The 18,782-nt window shown below is 41.5% G+C and overlaps 2 protein-coding genes and 1 long non-coding RNA gene across 9 annotated transcripts in view; 2 read left to right on the forward strand and 1 right to left on the reverse strand.

Annotated features, from left to right (window-relative positions):
• Nucleotides 1–7,481, forward strand: part of mocs3 (molybdenum cofactor synthesis 3) — a 121,437-nt gene extending 113,956 nt beyond the window's left edge. For all 5 annotated transcript variants that reach the window (XM_078405090.1, XM_078405088.1, XM_078405089.1 and 2 more), the window contains exon 13: nt 5,759–7,481. In XM_078405090.1, coding sequence (XP_078261216.1) covers nt 5,759–5,916 — 158 coding nt within the window. In that variant the 3' untranslated portion in view covers nt 5,917–7,481. The remainder of the gene's footprint in view (nt 1–5,758) is intronic.
• On the reverse strand, nt 156–14,349 carry LOC144596590 (uncharacterized). Its single transcript, XR_013547634.1, has 3 exons — nt 14,110–14,349; nt 13,645–13,702; nt 156–485 (listed from the first exon to the last, which is right to left on the reverse strand). It is a non-coding gene; the product is annotated as an uncharacterized LOC144596590 (long non-coding RNA).
• prkd3 (protein kinase D3) overlaps nt 14,110–18,782 on the forward strand; it is a 255,173-nt gene continuing 250,500 nt past the window's right edge. For 2 of the 3 annotated variants that reach the window (XM_078405083.1, XM_078405085.1), the window contains exon 1: nt 14,110–14,566. The gene's annotated coding sequence lies outside the window, so the exon portion shown is untranslated. Of the gene's footprint in view, nt 14,567–18,671; nt 18,766–18,782 lie in introns of those variants that run through there. The other variant, XM_078405084.1, reaches the window with a different exon arrangement.

Genomic DNA, 18,782 nt, shown 5'->3' on the forward strand with positions numbered 1-18,782 from the left:
ATTTTGTTTTAATTATGTGGCTCATGTGTGTAGGTTGTTGATGGGATAATTCCTCAATTCGTAAAAAAAAAAGGCAGTGAATCAGCATTTAGCACTGCTGTCTCCCAGCTCCAGAGATACAGGTTCAATAATTTAAATTTTTTTGTGCATGAAGTCAGTGAAATCATTTATGTGTTTCCATACAAATGACTATCAAGAGTTTAATAGTGCTTTTATTGTCACAAGTGCAAAGTGCTGACACAGTGAAATTCTTTATCTTACAAACTGTGCAGTAATTGCCATACCCACGATCCCTAATTAGCAAGTGTACAGAAATAGTTTACTGCGTCTGCATGCTTTGGCGCCATTTTGAACTCCATGCTCTAGTTCTTATGAGCAGTGCCTGTTCCAGGCAAGTCCCAGGCTGTTGCGGGCCTCCAGCCATCTCCTTCCTTGGACACCATGCCCTCTCCTCGCCCGTCGCCTTTGTTCCCCAGTGTCGCCTCCTGCAGTCGACCATGAGGGTGCGGTAGGCATTAAACAAAAAGCAAATACGGTGAGTATGAAACTACCAAATCACTCTTGGCTGTTAGAAATTGGCCATTCTCACCGATGAGCCAAAACATAATGACCACTGACAGGTGAAGTGAATAACATTGATTATCTTGTTACAGTGGCACCTGTCAAGGGGTGGGATTTATTTGGCAGCAAGTGAACAGTCAGTTCTTGAAGTTAATGCATTGGATGCAGGAGAAATGAGCAGGAGTAAAGACCTGAGCAACTTTGACAAGGCCCAAATTGTTATGGCCAGACGATTGGGTCAGAGCACCTCTGAAACAGCAAGGCTTGTGGGGTGCTCCCGGTCAGCAGTGGTACCTACCGACAGTGGTCCGAGGAGGGACAAACCACAAACCGGCGACAGGGTGGGCGCCCAAGGCTCATCGATGCGCGAGGGCAATGAAGACATATTAGGCAGGTGGTCATAATGTTTTGGCTCATCGGTGTATGTCTGAATCCAGTCTCCTTGCAATGGAATTGACTCCCTGAAATGTCCTTCCATGCCCTCGTTCACAGCAAATTAAAGACAGCTGATAAATGCGGGTCTTGCCAGGAATAAGTAAAACCAATCATACGTCTTCCCCTTTGCCCAGTATCCCTCTGCTTGCTGTCAATTGTTCCCACACAAGCAATCCTGCAGTTTAAAAAAAATCTCATCCTGGGTTTGAAATTGGGTACCCCTGTAACCTCCTGAACTCATCTGTATTTTATTCCTCTTACTTTGTGTTTTTACTTATCCTAAATTTCCAGTATTGTTGACCAACACATTTTATGTTTGTGTGTAAACTTTGACATTCTATCTCAAAGTCACTCCTTGTTGCATTTGTTCTTTAAAAACTACCTCTCTGACTGAGCTTTTGCCCATATTGTCCTTGCACCTCTATGACCTAACAGAAAATGTTGGCTCATGTTGCTTCACTAAAGTGTTTGAGGGAGTTAAATGCACAATCAAAATGCAATCTGTTTCCAAATACAGTGCATTCAGAAAGTATTCAGACCCTTTCACCTTTTCCACATTTTGTTACGTTACAGCCGTATTTTAAAATGGATTAAATTCATTTTTTTATTATCAATCAACACACAATACCCAATAATAAAAAAGCGAAAACAGGTGTTTAGAAATGTTTGCAAAGTAATTTAAAAATAAACCTCATATCACATTTACGTATGTATTCAGTCCCTTTACCCAGTACTTTGTTGAGGCACCTTTGGCAGCGATTACAGCCTCAAGTCTTCTTGGGTATGACACTACAAGCTTGGCACACCTGTATTTGGGTAATTTCTCCCATTCTTCTCTGCAGATCCTCAAGCTCTGTCAGGTTGGATGGGGAGCGTTGATGCACAGCTATTTTCAGGTCCTTCCAGAGATGTTCGATCGGGTTCAAGTCCGGGCTCTGGCTGGGCCACTCAAGGACATTCACAGATTTGTCACAAAGCCATTCCTGTGTTATCTTGGCTGTGTGCTATGGGTCATTGTCCTGTTGGAAGGTGAACCTCTGACCCAGTCTGAGTTCCAGAACGCTCTGGAGCAGGTTTTCTTCAAGGATCTCTCTGTACTTTGCTCCGTTCATCTTTGCCTCGATCCTGACTAGTCTCCCAGTTCCTGCCAGTGAAAAACATCCCCACAGCATGATGCTGCCACCACCATGCTTCACTGTAGGTATGGTATTGGCCAGGTGATGAGTGGTGCCTGGTTTCCTCTAGACGTGATGCTTGGCATTCAGGCCAAAGAGTTCAATCTTGGTTTCATCAGACCAGAGAATCTTGTTTCTCATGGTCTGAGAATCCTTTAGGTGCCTTTTGGCAAACTCCAAGTGGGCTGTCATGTGCCTTTTACTGAGGAGTGGATTCTGTCTGGCCACTCTACCATAAAGGCCTGATTGGTGGAGTGCTGCAGATATAGTTGTCCTTCTGGAAGGTTCTCCCATCTTCACACTCTGGAGCTCTGTCAGAGTGACCATCAGGTTCTTGGTCACCTCCCTGACCAAGGCCCTTCTCCCCCGATTGCTCAGTTTGGCCGGGCGGCCAGCTCGATGAAGAGTCCTGGTGGTTCCAAAGTTCTTCCATTTAAGAATGACGAAAGGCCACTGTGCTCTTCGGGACCTGCAATGCTGCAGAAATTGTTTTATACCCTTCCCCAGATCTGTGTCTCGACACAATCCTGTCTCGGAGGTCTACGGACAATTCCTTCGTCTTCATGGCTTGGTTTTTGCTCTGACACGCACTGTCATCTGTGGGACCTTATATAGACAGGTGTGTGCCTTTCCAAATCATGTCCAATCAATTTAATTTACCACTGGTGGACTCCAATCAAGTTGTAGAAACATCTCCAGGATAATCAATGGAAAAATGACGAACCTAAGCCCAATTTTGAGTGTCAGAGGAAAGGGTCTGAATACTTATGGAAATGTGATATTTCAGTTATTTTTAATTACTTTGCAAAAAATTCTAAACACCTGTTTTCACTTCTTCATTCTGGGCTATAGTGTGTAGATTGATGATAAAAAAAAAAGAATTTAATCCATTTTAAAATAAGGCTGTAATGTAACAAAATGTGGAAAAAGTGAAGGGGTCTAAATACTTTCTGAATGCACTGTATGTACCGTGCCCCATCACCAGCTCAAACTCATTTACACAACATGGTGAGATATGGTACATATCTGGAAATAGATTGTATTTTGATTGTGTATTTAACACTTTGAGACATTTCAATGAAGTGATATCAGACAAATATTTCTGGGCTTTGTCACCAGGGGGAGCTGTTGATTTATTTTTGTATATGGAATTTCAGCCTACCAGGATCATCATCATAAAAATAAAACAAGATGATTTAATAAATACATCAATAATATAGATATTTTTAGAAAACTGTTGAAACTTGTTGATCCAAAAGATTAGCTGGTTCCTTGCAAATTCTGTGGTATTTGTAACAGAGTTCCTAGTTAGCCCTGTCAGTAACCTAGTGCTTTGTTTCAAATTATGCATCCTAAATCTTAACTAATCAATCATCATGGTGCTCAATGATCATATCATTGTCACACTAATATCTGTGACCTGTAATTGTTGCACCTTTGTACTTATGACTCTGCTTATATAACATAGTAACATAGAAACAGAAAAACAGCAGGAGGAGACCAGTTGGCCCTTCGAGCCAGCACCACCATTCATTGTGATCATGGCTGATCGTCCACAATCAATAACCCGTGCCTGACTTCTCCCCATATCCCTTGATTCCACTAGCCGCTAAAGCTCTATCTAACTCTCCTAAATCCATCCAGTGATTTGGCTTCCACTGCCCTCTGTGGCAGAGAATTCCACAAATTCATAACTTTCTGGGTGAAAACATTCCTTCTCACCTCAGTTTTAAATGGCCTCCCCTTTATTCTAAGACTGTGGCCCCTGGTTCTGGACTCTCCCAACATTGGGAACATTTTTCCTGCATCTAGCTTGTCCAGTCCTTTTATAATTTTATGTTTCTATAAGATCCCTTCTCATCCTTCTAAACTCCAGTGAATACAAGCCTAGTCTTTTCAATCCTTCCTCGTATGACAGTCCCGCCATCCCAGGGATCAATCTCGTAAACCTACGCTGCACTGCCTCAATTACAAGGATGTCCTTCCTCAAATTAGGAGACCAAAACTGTACACAATACTCCTGATGTGGTCTTGCCAGGGCCCTATACAACTGCAGAAGAACCTCTTTACTCCTATACTGAAATCTCTCGTTATGAAGGCCAACGTTAGCTTTCTTTACTGCCTGCTGTACTTGCACGCCAACTATCAGTGACTGGTGTACAAGGACACCTAGGTCTCGCTGAACCTCCCCCTTACCTAACCTAACACCATTGAGATAATAATCTGCCTCCTTGTTTTTGCCACCAAAGTGGATCTCACATTTATCTATATTATACTGCATCTGCCACGCATCTGTCCACTCACTCAACCTGTCCAGGTCACCCTGCAACCTCCTAACATCCTCTTCACAGTTCACAGTGCCACCCAGCTTTGTGTCATCCGCAAACTTGCTAGTGTTGCTTCTAATTCCCTCTTCCAAATCATTAATATATATGGTAAACAGTTGAGGCCCCAACACCGAGCCTTGCGGCAATCCACTCGCCACTGCCTGCCATTCTGAAAAGGACCCGTTTACTCCTACTCTTTGCTTCCTGTCTGCCAACCAATTTTCTATCCATGACAACACCCTACCCCCAATACCATGTGCTCTAATTTTACACCAATCTCCTGTGTGGGACCTTATCAAAGGCTTTCTGAAAGTCTAGATACACTACATCCACTGGCTCCCCTTCATCCATTTTACTTGTCACATCCTAGAAAATTTCCAGACGATTAGTCAAGCATGATTTCCCTTTCATAAATCCATGCTAACTTGGACTTATCCTTTTGCTGCTATCAAAATGCACCGTTATTACCTCTTTAATAATTGACTCCAACATCTTTCCCACCACCGAAGTCAGGCTAACCGGTCTGTAATTCCCCGTTTTCTCTCTCGCTCCTTTCTTGAAAAGTGGGATAACATTAGCTATCCTCCAATCCACAGGAACTGATCCTGAATCTATTGAACATTGGAAAATGTTCACCAATGCGTCCACTATTTCTAGAGCCACCTCCCTGAGGACCCTGGGACACAGACTGTCAGGCCCAGGGGATTCATCATCCTTCAGTCCCATTACTCTACCCAATACTATTTCTCGCCTAATGCAAATTTCTTTCAGTTCCTCTACCCCCCCTAGATCCTCTGTCCTCTAGTACATCTGGGAGATTGTTTGTGTCTTCCTTTGTGAAGACAGATCCGAAGTACCTGTTCAAGTCTTCTGCCATTTCCTTGTTACCCATAATAATTTCACCCGTATATATGATTTTACTGAATTGTTTAGTTTAGAGATGCAGCATGGAAACAGGCTCTTCAGCCCAAGTGCACGCTGACCATCGATCATCCATTCACGCTAGTTCTATGTTATCCCACTTAATCATCCACTCCCTACACACTAGGGGCAATTTACAGAAGCCAATTATCCTACAAACCCACACGCCTTTTGGCACCTGGAGGAAACCCACACGGTTACAGGATGCGCAAACTCTACGTATGCAAAACAAAGAATTTTGACTGTATCTCGGTACATGTGACAATATGTCACCATTAAACACAGATACAATAGGTGGAAAAACTTTTTTTTAATTCTTCTTTTTTTTTCCACTTCCAGTATATGTTATCTGTAAACAAGGCAATGATTCACAGAAGGCAGTCAAGATCCTGCAGGAGATGCTAAACAACGAACTCTGCTCATTATCAGTGAAGGATATTCGGGGTGGATTAATGACCTGGGCTCGTATGATTGACCCAACCTTCCCACAGTACTGATTGCATGTAAACCAATTTTCAAAAGTAGATCCTGAAGTTATCTTTGAATGTAATGCAAATTATTTGTATGTGTGGAATAGTATGTCTAAAGTAGGGTCTCGACCCGAAACGTCACCCATTCCTTCTCTCCTGAGATGCTGCCTGACCTGCTGAGTTACTCCAGCATTTTGTGAAATAAATACCTTCGATTTGTACCAGCATCTGCAGTTATTTTCTTACACTACCTGTGGAATAGTATGTTGGAATTACTCTGTAATTGGAAAGAAAACTTAAAACAGTGTTTAAGTACAAACGCTAACAATTAAGACCAGGTTATGAGATTGCAAAGTTCTGTTACATATATTTGAACTGCTTAATAAGAGAACAATCAATTGGTAACTAAATACCACTACATGGAAATTCTGGTTATTGTGATGATTCATTTTATTAAGTGTCCTTTGTTACAGATACTCTGCTACTAAATTAATGATAGTGGTATATTGTGTAAACTCAAAGGTTCACCGCTAAGTGGAAATTGATATGGTATCACAGACAAATGACCCATGCAAAAATTCTGGCAATACAAAGTTGTTATATACTTAATAATACATTTGTAGAAACAGGGAACTGCAGATGCAGGTTTACAAAAAAAGACACAGTGCTGGAGTAACTCAGCGAGTTTAGTTTATTTAGTTTAGAGATACAGCATGGAAACAGGCCCTTAGGCCCACTGAGTCTGCACCGACCAGCCATCACCAACACACTAGTTCAATGTTATTCCACTTTCACATCCACTCCGACACACTCGGGGGAATTTACAGAAGCCAATTAACCTACAAACCTGTACGTCTTTGGAATGTTGGAGTTACTGCAACACTCTTTTTTTTAAGGATGCATTTGTATCATTGTGCAATCATGAGTTGATTATGGTGTATGGCAGTTCTTCTGATTCAGAGATAGTTAATGTAACAATATTTTTTTGATTTTTAGCAATTGGTCATTTTATTGGCTATGTATATCTGTATAATGTAAATACTGTATTTTAGTAACCTATTAAATCAAAGTAATTGTTTTATTAATGCAGGCAATAACACAATATTCATTTAGTATTTTGCCTCCTATGATACTCCTACGATCCAATCACCCAGTTCCACAAGATGATCATTTTTTTAATTTGCTCACTTTCTGCCTTACTAAATGGTCATATCTTTATATCACACTTCCATGTTATGACATGAGGTGAATCATTTGTAAAACCTGAAAGTTGAAATATTGTACAATATTAAATATTACACAATATTAAATCTCCTGCCAGTTGAAATATTATACAATTTAAAATAATCACTTTTTAATGCTGTCTGTGAACCTCATTACTGTTGCATGTGATTGACGCCAGGTTAATAACATTTGGAGATAAATTGTAGAATCATTTGTCGTATGATTAGTGGTTGCCGGCTGAGCAGTCTGTTGCAACATGACTGTCAGACTTCTGCAATACCTATTGACCTGTCTACGCACCCATCTTGTGTACCTCCAGATGATGCAGATGTTTGAAGTAAATTTTCCATTTATTTTATCTGTATAAAGTGTACTTCGTCTTTTGTAACTCCGATAGTCATAGAGTGATACAATGTGGAAACAGGCCCTTCAGCCCAACTTGCTCACACCGGCCAACATGTCCCAGCTACACTAGTCCTATCTGCCCGCATTTGGTCCATATCCCTCCAAACCTGTCCTATCCACTTATCTGTCTAACTTTTTTTTAACTTTGGGATAGTCCCAGCCTCTCAACCACCTCCTCTGGCAGCTTGTTCCATACATCCACCATCCTTTTTGTGAAAAAGTTACCCCTCAGATTCCTATTCAATCTTTTCACCTGAAACCTATATCCTCTGGTACTCGATTCACCTACTCTGGGCAAGAGACTCTGTGTATTTACTCGATCTATTCCTCTCAAGATCTTTGATTAGTCCTATTGGGAATTAAAAAATATATACTGTAGACTTCTATCTATATAAGATAAAATCAGTCCTTCCATTAACTGTCTAGCTTTCATCAACTTTCTAAAAGAAATAAATAGTCTACTTTAAAATAATTTTAATTGAACAGGGTCAGGCAAGTTAAGACACTGCTTGAAAACGCTTGAAGCCATTCTGAAACATGCAGTAAACAATCTACAGCAAGGACACAAAATGCTGGAGTAACTCAGCGGGTCAGGCAGCATCTCTGGAGAACATGGATAGGTGATAGACAATAGGTGCAGGAGGAGGCCATTTGAGCCAGCACCGCCATTCAATGTGATCATGGCTGATCATTCTCAATCAGTACCCCGTTCCTGCCTTCTCCCCATACCCCCTGACTCCGCTATCCTTAAGAGCTCTATCTAGCTCTCTCTTGAATGCATTCAGAGAATTGGCCTCCACTCCCTTCTGAGGCAGAGAATTCCACAGATTCACAACTCTGACTGAAAAGGTTTTTCTTCATCGCAGTTCTAAATGGCCTACCCCTTATTCTTAAACTGTGGCCCCTTGTTCTGGACTCCCCCAACATTGGGAACATGTTTCCTGCCTCTAACGTGTCCAACCCCTTAATAATCTTATACGTTTCGATAAGATCTCCTCTCATCCTTCTAAATTCCAGTGTATACAAGCCTAGTCGCTTTCAACATATGACAGTCCTGCCATTCCAGGAATTAACCTAGTAAACCTACGCTGCACGCCCTCAATAGCAAGAATATCCTTCCTCAAATTTGGAGACCAAAACTGCACACAGTACTCCAGGTGCGGTCTCACTAGGGCCCTGTACAACTGCAGAAGGACCTCTGCTCCTATACTCAACTCCTCTTGTTATGAAGGCCAACATTCCATTGGCTTTCTTCACTGCCTGCTGTACCTGCATGCTTCCTTTCAGTGACTGGTGCACTAGGACACCCAGATCTCGTTGTACGTCCCCTTTTCCTAACTTGACACCATTCAGATAATATTCTGCCTTCCTATTCTTACCACCAAAGTGGATAACCTCACACTTATCCACATTAAACTGCATCTGCCATGCATCCGCCCACTCACACAACCTGTCCAAGTCACCCTGCAACCTCATAGCATCTTCCTCACTGTTCACACTACCACCCAGCTTTGTATCATCTGCAAATTTGCTAATGGTACTTTTAATCCCTTCATCCAAGTCAGAACCATTCTTCAGTTTGAAACCACCTATCCATGTTCTCCAGAGATGCTGCCTCACTTGCTGTGTTACTCCAGCACTTTGTGTCCTTTTTGTAAACCAGCATCTGCAGTTCTTTGTTTCTACAACCTGTTTAGCAAGGTTGCAGATACGACAAACTTCATGAAAAATAGCTGTTTTAATTGTGGGGTAAATTAAACAAAGACACGTCTCCCTGCTCTTTAAAATGCATTAAGTTGTTGATCTTCAAGTCAAAAGGTATAATGAATCGTTCATTGGAATGTACCTCTTCAGTATAAAACTCATACATGAAACAAATTCAATGAAAACATAGTTCCAATATTTTCTAATTCTGGACAATTTTTCTATTGCACCTGCATCTCTCCTTCCGCATGTCTTGTCCTTTTGTATTGCAGAACAGACCCGGAGATCCAGAGTCTGTTGACATACATTTTCAAAGTTGAAGGGTTTGAACAGACACAGCCAATTTAATTGTGCACAGTTAACGTGATTTTATGGAGGTGAAATTAGAGTTTGATAAGCCTATTGGAGTTTTTTGTTTAAACTAGTGGGGTAGATAAAGGGAACCAGTGGATGTGGTATAGCTGCACTTAATAAGATATCAGGTAAAGATGACATGCAAAACTGATTTGGTAGAAACAAGGAACTGCAATTGCTGATTTACACAAAAAGACACAAAATGTTGGAGTAACTCAGTAGGTCGGGCAGCATCTCTAGAGAGCATAGATAGGTGACATTTCAGGTCGGGACCCTTCAAACAAAACAAAAAAAGACAGAATGCTTGAATAACTCAGTGGGCAAGACAGCATCTATGGAGAACATAGAATGGTATTGTTTTGGGTTGGGACTCTTCTTCAGACTTGGGTGGTTGAAGGTAACATTGGAGGATTGGTTTATCGATTTGTTTAGAGATAATCAGGTCATTTTCAGGTTTGCAAATGTGGAACATCATTAATGATGTTCCACATGGATCAATATTGGTTCCTCAGCTGTTCATGTTTTTATATTAATGGTGTAATGTATCCAGGTTTGTTGTTACTACAACGCTAGTTTAATAAGTAAGGTATGAAGATGCAAAGGGATTTGAAAAGAAAACCTGGGCAAGAACATAGGAGAGTACATTATGTGAAGATGTGTGGTTGGGTAGGACTGCACATTTGGTAGGAGAGAAAAACAAATGAATATATTTGTGTACAAAAGGATCTCGATGTGTTGATTCATGAGATACTGAATGTAACAATGTAGACACTGCAATGAATTAGACAAACAAATAGTATACTTCCAGGGGGTTGGAATGCAAAAGTCATTCAGGGTTTTGATGGAAATGTGTGACCATATGGTTCCTATCCCAAAAGTAAGATATATTTGCTTTGGTGTGGGTATGGCACAGATTGATTTCTTGGCTGAGGTGGTTGTCTTATTGAATGAACTGGGTTTACATTGAGATTAAGAATGAGAGATGATTTTACAATAAGATGAGAGGGAATGACAGTGTTTCCTCTAGCTGGATAGCAGTACACAATATAATTCAGGAATAAAACTTGGCCATTTAGGACTGATGTGTGGAGAATTTTCTCTGAAGAAGGATATAATTCCTAGCAATTCTCTACTTTGAAGGCTATCGATGCTCTGTCATTAAGGCAAAAATGAATATATATTGGGAAACTGCAAATATGGAGATCAATATGTTTTTAAAAACTACTGACCTCTGGGGGACCTCGCCACATAATTTGCTCCAATAAGAAAAACCTGGATTCACCACAGCTCTCTGCTTTCTACCAAATTATTACCATCTCTTCAACAAAGGGAACATGGTGGATGCACTTGGATGTTGGAAGGCATTTGATAGGTGCAAAATCATAGGTTTTCAATGTGGAAAAATATTAGCTCATGGTGAAAGAGGTGACAATTGCTGTAGACAGAGGATTGACTAGATACCAGCCGGCAGATAGCTGGCATAAAAATGTCAATTCTTGGTTGGCAAGGTCCAATGAGTAGTGTGTGTCAGGGGTCAGTGCAAGGACCTCAACTATAGTAAAAGACGATGGATAGGAAAGGTTTAACGGGATATAGGCCAAACATGGGCAGGTGGGATTAGTTTAAATGGGACATCTTGGTCGGCCTGGGCTAGTTGGACTGAAGGGCCTGTGAGTTATTGTCACATGTACAAGGTACAGTGAAAAGCTTTTGTTGCGTGCTAACCAGTCATCGGAGAGACAATAGATGATTACAATCGAGCGACCAACAGTGTACAGATACATGATAAAGGAAATAACATGAATATAGCATGTTTCCATGTTGGATGACTATGACTTGGATAAAGGCACAGAAGATATAGCGGTTGACCTTTCTGATGACACAAAGATATATTAGAAATTAAATTGGGAAGAGGGCACAAGGAGTCCACAGGGAGATATAGATAGGTTAAGTAGGTGGGCAAAGATCAAGCAAATGGAGTAAATTATGGGAAAATTTAATATTAAGCATTTGTCTGGAAAAGTAAGAAAATGTCCAAAAGGTGTGTCAAATGTAGATGCAGGAAGATCTGATATCTTAGTACATGATAAGCCGAGACAGCAAGTACTTCCAAAGCCACCAGAATGTTTTGATTTATTTTGATGGGAATTGAATACAAATATAGGAAGATTATGTTTCAAGTTTATAGGGCATTAGGGAGACATCAGCTGAAGGCAGGATGTCAATGTGTTGGAAGCAGTTCAAAGAAGGTTTACAACTGATACCCAGAATAGACAGCTTGTTCTATGGAGAATCGTTGAACAGGCTGGGCTTGTAACTCTTTGTGTTTAGGAGAGTGATTTGATTGAAATAAGGTCCTGAGGGGTCTAGACAAGGTGGATGTGGAGAGGATGCTGCCTTTTTAGGGTGTATCTAGAATTTATAAAAAGGTGAGGGGAAATTATTTTCTCTTGAAGATCAAGAATTTTAGAACTTCATTAAATATTGACAAAAGTGGAGTCTGAATAATTTAAGTGGATTAGACCAGAAGATATAGGAGCAGAATTAAACCATTCGGCCCATCGAGTCTTCTCCGCTATTCGATCACGGCTGATCGATTTTTCCCTCACAACCCCGTTCCCCTACCTTCTCCCTGTAACCTTTGACACCCTTACTAATCAAGAACCTTAAAGATATAAGGTTTATTAAAGGTTGACCTGCTGAGTTACTCCAGCATTTTGTGAATAAATCGATTTGTACCAGCATCTGCAGTTATTTTCTTATACTATAAGGTTTATTAAAGTGGATTGATGTACCTATTAAATGTGGATTGAAGGTTACTGACACAGGCAGTAATGCAGAGTTGAGAGAAGAGTCAGATAGGATGTGATCTTATGGAACAGTGCACAGGTTGTAGAGATGAATGGTGGACTATTGCTATAAATCATGTTATGCATGCATATGCACACATTTTGTGATTCAGTGTTTTGAGTAAAGTGGAACAGAGTTGCTCATCAAATGCTTATTGTTTTCAAACAAATTACACCAAAGAGCAACAGATCACATTAGATGTGACAGCACAATAATAAAAATACTAACGTTTGGGGTGGCACAGTGGTGCAGTGGTAGTCGCTGCTTTACAGCAGGAGACCCGGGTTCAATCCTATGGGTGCTGTCTGTATGGGGTTCGTATGTTCTCACTGTGACTGTGTGGGCTTTCTATCGGTGTTCTGGTTTCCTCCCACACTCCAAAGATGTTCAGGTTTATTGGCTTCAGTAAAATTGTAAATTGGCCCTAGTTCATAGGATAGTGCTAATGTACGGGGTGATCACTGCTTGGCACAGACCCGATGGGTCAAAGGGCCTGTTTCTGTGCTGTATCTCGAAAGTCTAATAGTTCAGAGAATAGTTTATGTGCTTTTATCATGAACACTATCTTCCTTTGTTGATAGTTGAATGACCCTAGCATTTTATTTTTGTTTGCTTCAATGCCACTGTGAGTGGCAAAAGTGTTTCTTATGGCTCTGGTCTTGTTAAGATGGTTTGTATGTTTTAATGTCAATCCATGTGGTTCGACATTTCATAAAAGCAGAATTTGCTGGAAAATAATGGACAATGCAGGCAGGTTCTGTGGTGAAAAAGATAAGGATTTTCAGGGAATGACGGGATATTGGTCGGGCGCAGGCAGAAGAGAATAGTTTAACTTTGCATCATGTTCGGCATGGACATTGTGGGCTGCAGGGGCCTGTTCCTGTGCTCAAAAAGTATCACTGTTAATTAGATTACTAGATGAGGTGAAAGATGAAATGGAACCGCTTGACAGAACAGTTTTGATATAGCACTGCTAAAGAGAGAGTTAAATTGCAGTCAGAAAATCTCGGAAATATCTGTTATAGTGGGTGGACCAAAATGGGATGGGTGGAATTTCACATGAAATCCATGTGGAATAAGGCAGGGCTTGTGAAATTAAGTTTTAACGGAAAATTATTCAAAGATAAGCAAATCTTTTTGGAGGAGTGAGTAAAGTAAGATAGAGCAGAATAGCATTCCGAAACGTCACCAATTCCTTTTTCGAAGATGCTGTCTCACCTGCTGAGTTACTCCAGCTTTTTGTGTCTATTCACATTAGAAATACTCTGCAGGTCCTCTGTAGAGAGAAATCGTATTAACATTTCAGATATTTCCAACTCTCATCAACTTTTTTTTTTACAAGCATAATATCCAGAAATCAGAGCAGAACATGTTAGAAATATTTTGCAGGACCTCTGTAGGGGGAAATAATGTTAACATTCCAGATCTTTCTGAACGATTTTACAGTATGAAAATGCAGAAACGTCTCATATGAAAGTTGTTGGTATTCCACATGGATTTCATGTGAAATTCCACCCTTCCCATTTTTGGGTCCACCCACAATAACAGATATTTCCATGATTTTGTTTTTGCCTGCTCTTTGCCTCCCTCTTGCTGCATTCCCATGGCGACCCCGCCCCGGTCAGTGATGGACAGCTCGGAGCGGGCCGGAGATGATTGCGGTTGCCATTGAAACAGCCTCACCGTTGGGCTGGGATCCTTCACCCTTCACCTCCTGCCGTCGCCGTTTTCTCCTGCAATTTCCAACGCGGACGGGGCACAGTGGAGTCGGAGCGATGCTAGGCCGGGAGGCCGACCCCGCGCGGGGGTCGCGGGTCCGTCTGCCGCTGAACCGCTAGAGGCCGCGCCTCCGCTTTCCGTCCAACTCCACCGTGGCGGATCTCCGGCTGCGCCCGCCTGCCTGACCGGAAGCAAAGGCTGCCGGGAGGTGTAGTTCTCTCTCCGCCACTTCCTGCTGTGTGGGATCAGCGGTTTTCCCTCCCCCCCCCGGACTACGAATCCCCGCATGCAATGCGAGACCCGACCCCCCCGCCCCCGGGTCTCCAGCAGTCCTGTGGTCACGCAGTTGCAGATGAATTGAACCAGAATTTTAGAGTGCACAAAGTGGTGGGAGGAAAAACTAATGCAACTCGCGTAAAAAGTGAGTATTTGGCAATTAGAAACTAATTGCAACTAATAACATGGATGGGATAAAGTTTTGAAGCTGGGGAAAACTAATTCAGAATGAAGCATTAGTGCTCATTGCCTTGCAGAGGGACAATGTTCTTGTGTAAGAACAATTGATTCAGTTACCCCCTCTGTAGGTAACACAAACGTTGCCTCTGTTCTCTTGTCTTTTTGTTTGCGTAAATAGCACATTCATGAAAGCAACACAAGCTAACGTCAGTACAATTACGTTTATTTCTCACAGAATCAATGCAACTCGGTAATTTTAACTAATAGTGGATGATCTGCGATAACCTTTCTGTCCGCTGTGTCGTTGAATTATAAAAGGTGCAACGTGTGAAATGTTCACCAAACATCATTCGCCAGCTGGACGTTGAGAGGGCGAGATTAATTTAAAATACCATTATTTTCCTTATTGTTTTTCTCGTGTAACTGTTATGGAGGAGTTCACTTTATCCCTTAATTGGAACAAGATAAGTAGAACTTAGATTATATTTTGACTTGTAGAAACAAATAACTGCAGATGCAGGTTTGTATCAAAGATAGACACAAGAAGTCTGAAGAAGAGTCCCGGCACGGAACTTCATCTATCCTTTTCCTCCAGAAATGCTGTCTGACCCGCTGAGATACTCCTGCACTTTGTGCCCATCTCTGTTTTAACTTGTTGCTGTTTTGTTATGTTGCAAGAGTGACCCATCTAGGGATTTCCAGCGGAATAACGGAGTGTCCCATTGGTGAATGGCTGAAAGTGGGCGTCTCTGGATACATTTCGCCCTTAAAAAAACTTTAGGGTGTTTCTCTCGCAGGATTGAAATATTGGTGTTGTGGAATTTTATGGGGCATTCTTCGCCAACTTTTAAAACAATTCGCGCCCATTTGTTTATGACACCAAATAAGCAAATGAGTCATCCACTTACAAATACAACACAGAAAATCCAGCGTGCAACAATGATAACATGTTTTCAAATACACAGGACGAGATGTTAAAATCCAAAGTGCTACCTCTTAACACGCTCCCGGTGGTGATGGAAGACTTAAGCACTCACCTACGCTCCTCCTCCGATGTTGAGAAAGACTGGGCAGACACGTCAGGGTCTCGACCCGAAACGTCACCCATTCCTTCTCTCCTGAGATGCTGCCTGACCTGCTGAGTTACTCCAGCATTTTGTGAATAAATACCTTTGATTTGTACCAGCATCTGCAGTTATTTTCTTACACGTCATTGGGGTTATCAAGTGGGCTCCTTCTTTCATTAACGTTTCGCTGACTGGGCCCACAACGTCTCCAGTTGGCTCAGCGGTGCGTTCTGGCGCCCCAGTACCAGGTTACCATGAATAACACGACTCCTCAATGTTGCAGGCTAGAAATTAAAATATTTAAATCTATATAAATCTTACATCAGAAAAAAAATTGTTCTGGTCTTAGTTATGCCAGAGGTTCTATCCTAAATATCCACATTCATGTAAACTTACCATTTACCTTTTTAGATGTGGTTGATTGCTTCTTGATTATTGAGATCATTATCTGGACAGCTAACTAAATTATGAAAACAAAGAAATGAAAATCCATTAAGATTCCCTGCACCACAACAACTCAACATGAATATACATGCTGATTTATTGACAATAGTTTTTCCAAACTGCAATATAACCATTAAAAATTGGTGGGGTGATTAGTGGAGAATAATTGGAATACCATGACGAGCATTTTAATTTATTTTTGAGATTATTGTAGTTATTTTAAGGCCTAATACAGTGATTAATAACATTGTATGCAAAAAGAGAAATTTGGAGGGGTTTCAGATTAGTGACTGCATCACTGCCCCCCACCTTTATTTCCCTCTGGACGTTAATGTAATTTTATAATGTAGGCAGAAACTGCAGATGCTGGTTTATACTGAAAATAAACACCAAATGCTGGAGTAACACAGTGGGTCAGGCTGCATCTCTGGAGAAAACAAATAGGTGACTTTTCAGGTCAGAACCCTTCTTCAGACTGAAAAAAAAATGTTCTGGTCTTTGTAGACCAGATGTACTTAGTAGACCAAATAAAAAGTAATTTTATTTCCTTGTTTCAGGTTTCCATAATCTGAAACAATTATTTCCTATCAATATTAGCCTGGCACACACTTTCTGGTCAATATATTATCTTTATTGCAAGTATTACGACCATGTAATTAGTTTAGGACATGGTTCGTATTTCTGCAATGTGGTAAACTTATTGAAATGAACAAGCTACATTGTACTGTAGGAAAATAACTGCAGATGCTGGTACAAATCGAAGGTATTTATTCACAAAATGCTGGAGTAACTCAGCAGGTAAGCTACATTGTACTTATCATCCCAATTTAAATGTGTGGTTTGTAGAGGATACAGGGGATTATTGCACAAAACAATGTATTTTTAGTAATCAGAACACAGTTACACCAAAGCACAAAGTGCTGGAAGGACTCAGTGAATCAAGCAGCATATTTGAAGGGTAGAAACAAGGAACTGCAGAAGCTGATTTTACAAAAGAAGGCACAAAGTGCTGGATAAACTCAGCGGATCAGGCAGCAGCTCTGTTCTCCAGAGATGCTGTCTGATCCACTGAGTTACTTCAGCACTTTTGTGCCTTCATCGCCGAAGGGAAATGGACAGACAACATTTTGGGTTGAATCTGTCCCACTTCTCTTCACAGATGCTGCCTGGCCTGCTGAGTTTCTCCATCTTGAGAGGCATCTTGTGTTTTACTCAAGATTCCAGCATCTGCAGTTTCTTGTATCTACAGTTAAACCGCATCAGACCCTGATGTTGTTATAACAACAAAATTGGAGCACTTTAACATTTAATTTCTGTTTCCATGGAATCGTGTAAAGTCTATATCAGGTTTAAAAAATGGGCCCCTGACCAAATTATGCCGATACCAATAATAATCGTTTAATTTGAACTAATCTGATATCCTTGCCCAAATTCCATACTTTCCAAGTAATGACATTACTCTCTCCCAGCTTTCTCCAACAACCCCCTCACCCGCCCGCCCTCTACATTGCCCATCAGTCTGAAGAAGGGGCCCGACCCAAAACAGCACCTATCCTTCTGTTTTGCTCAAGATTCCCCACAGATGCTGCCTCACGCACTGTTACTCCAGAACTTCGTGACACTCATGTACGGCCTTAACGCTTGCCCGTCACTGAGCAATACATTGCTGGGCACTATCCAGTTTATGAACTTTAAAAAGCAGAATGTATTTATGGGATTAGAATCATCTTTAAGGGCAGTTTCAAGTGAGCAAAGGCAGGCGCCCATGTGTACCTTTGGATGCAAATTTTCATTTCCCTTATCTATTAGTATCGCATATCAAACCAGCGATTAGCAAACCTGTTCGATCTGAACAGACACTGCATGTGATAAAGTCCAGTGGATTGTGCAACTATGTGTAGGAAGGAACTGCAGATGCTGGTTTACACCAAAGATAAACACAGAATACTGGAGTAACTCAGTGGGAGAGGCAGCATCTCTGGAGAGAAGGAATGGGTGACGTCCGACTGAGTTGCTGCAGCATTTTGTGTGTATTTTCGGATTGTGTAGCTAACTGTGTCCTCGACCAGTCTCCCGCCACCCCACGGCAGTTTGTCATGGTCAGGATTGCAATTGCAGAAGATGATGCCAGCGGGTCAGGCATCATCTTCTGAAAGAGAGTCCCGACCCGAAACGTCGCCTATTCCTTTCCCTCCACGAATGCTGCCTGATCCGCTGAGTTTCCCCAGCACTTTGTGACTTTTGTTTGTAAACCAGCATCTGCAGTTCCTTGTGTTTGTAACGGAGACCCCTGCGGTTTGCTAAATACTGATTTATTTCACGACTGGTGTCATCAGATCCCAGCTCTGAATATTTTGGCGATAAATGTTTCCGGGCAAACTCTCAGAGAAAAGAGAGAGAGAGAGGAAAAGACAGAGAGCGGTCGGAAACGCACCAATCATGTAAATGGGATGACGGATATTAAGAGATCACCATGTGTTCTCTTCTGGCCAGTTCACGGGGAAATGGGATTACAGGCCGGTCACAATAAGAGGGCAGACCCGCACCGTTTTGTGGGGATCCCCCTCAGTGTGTTGAGTTGAAAGCTTGGACTTCTGCACACTTCACAGGGACATCTACCCCTTGCCTTGGCAACATCACAACCCTTCCTTGGGTGAATATAAGCGCCCT

The sequence above is a fragment of the Rhinoraja longicauda genome, chromosome 9 (assembly GCF_053455715.1).
Source record: "Rhinoraja longicauda isolate Sanriku21f chromosome 9, sRhiLon1.1, whole genome shotgun sequence".
Taxonomy (NCBI): Eukaryota; Metazoa; Chordata; class Chondrichthyes; order Rajiformes; family Arhynchobatidae; genus Rhinoraja; species Rhinoraja longicauda.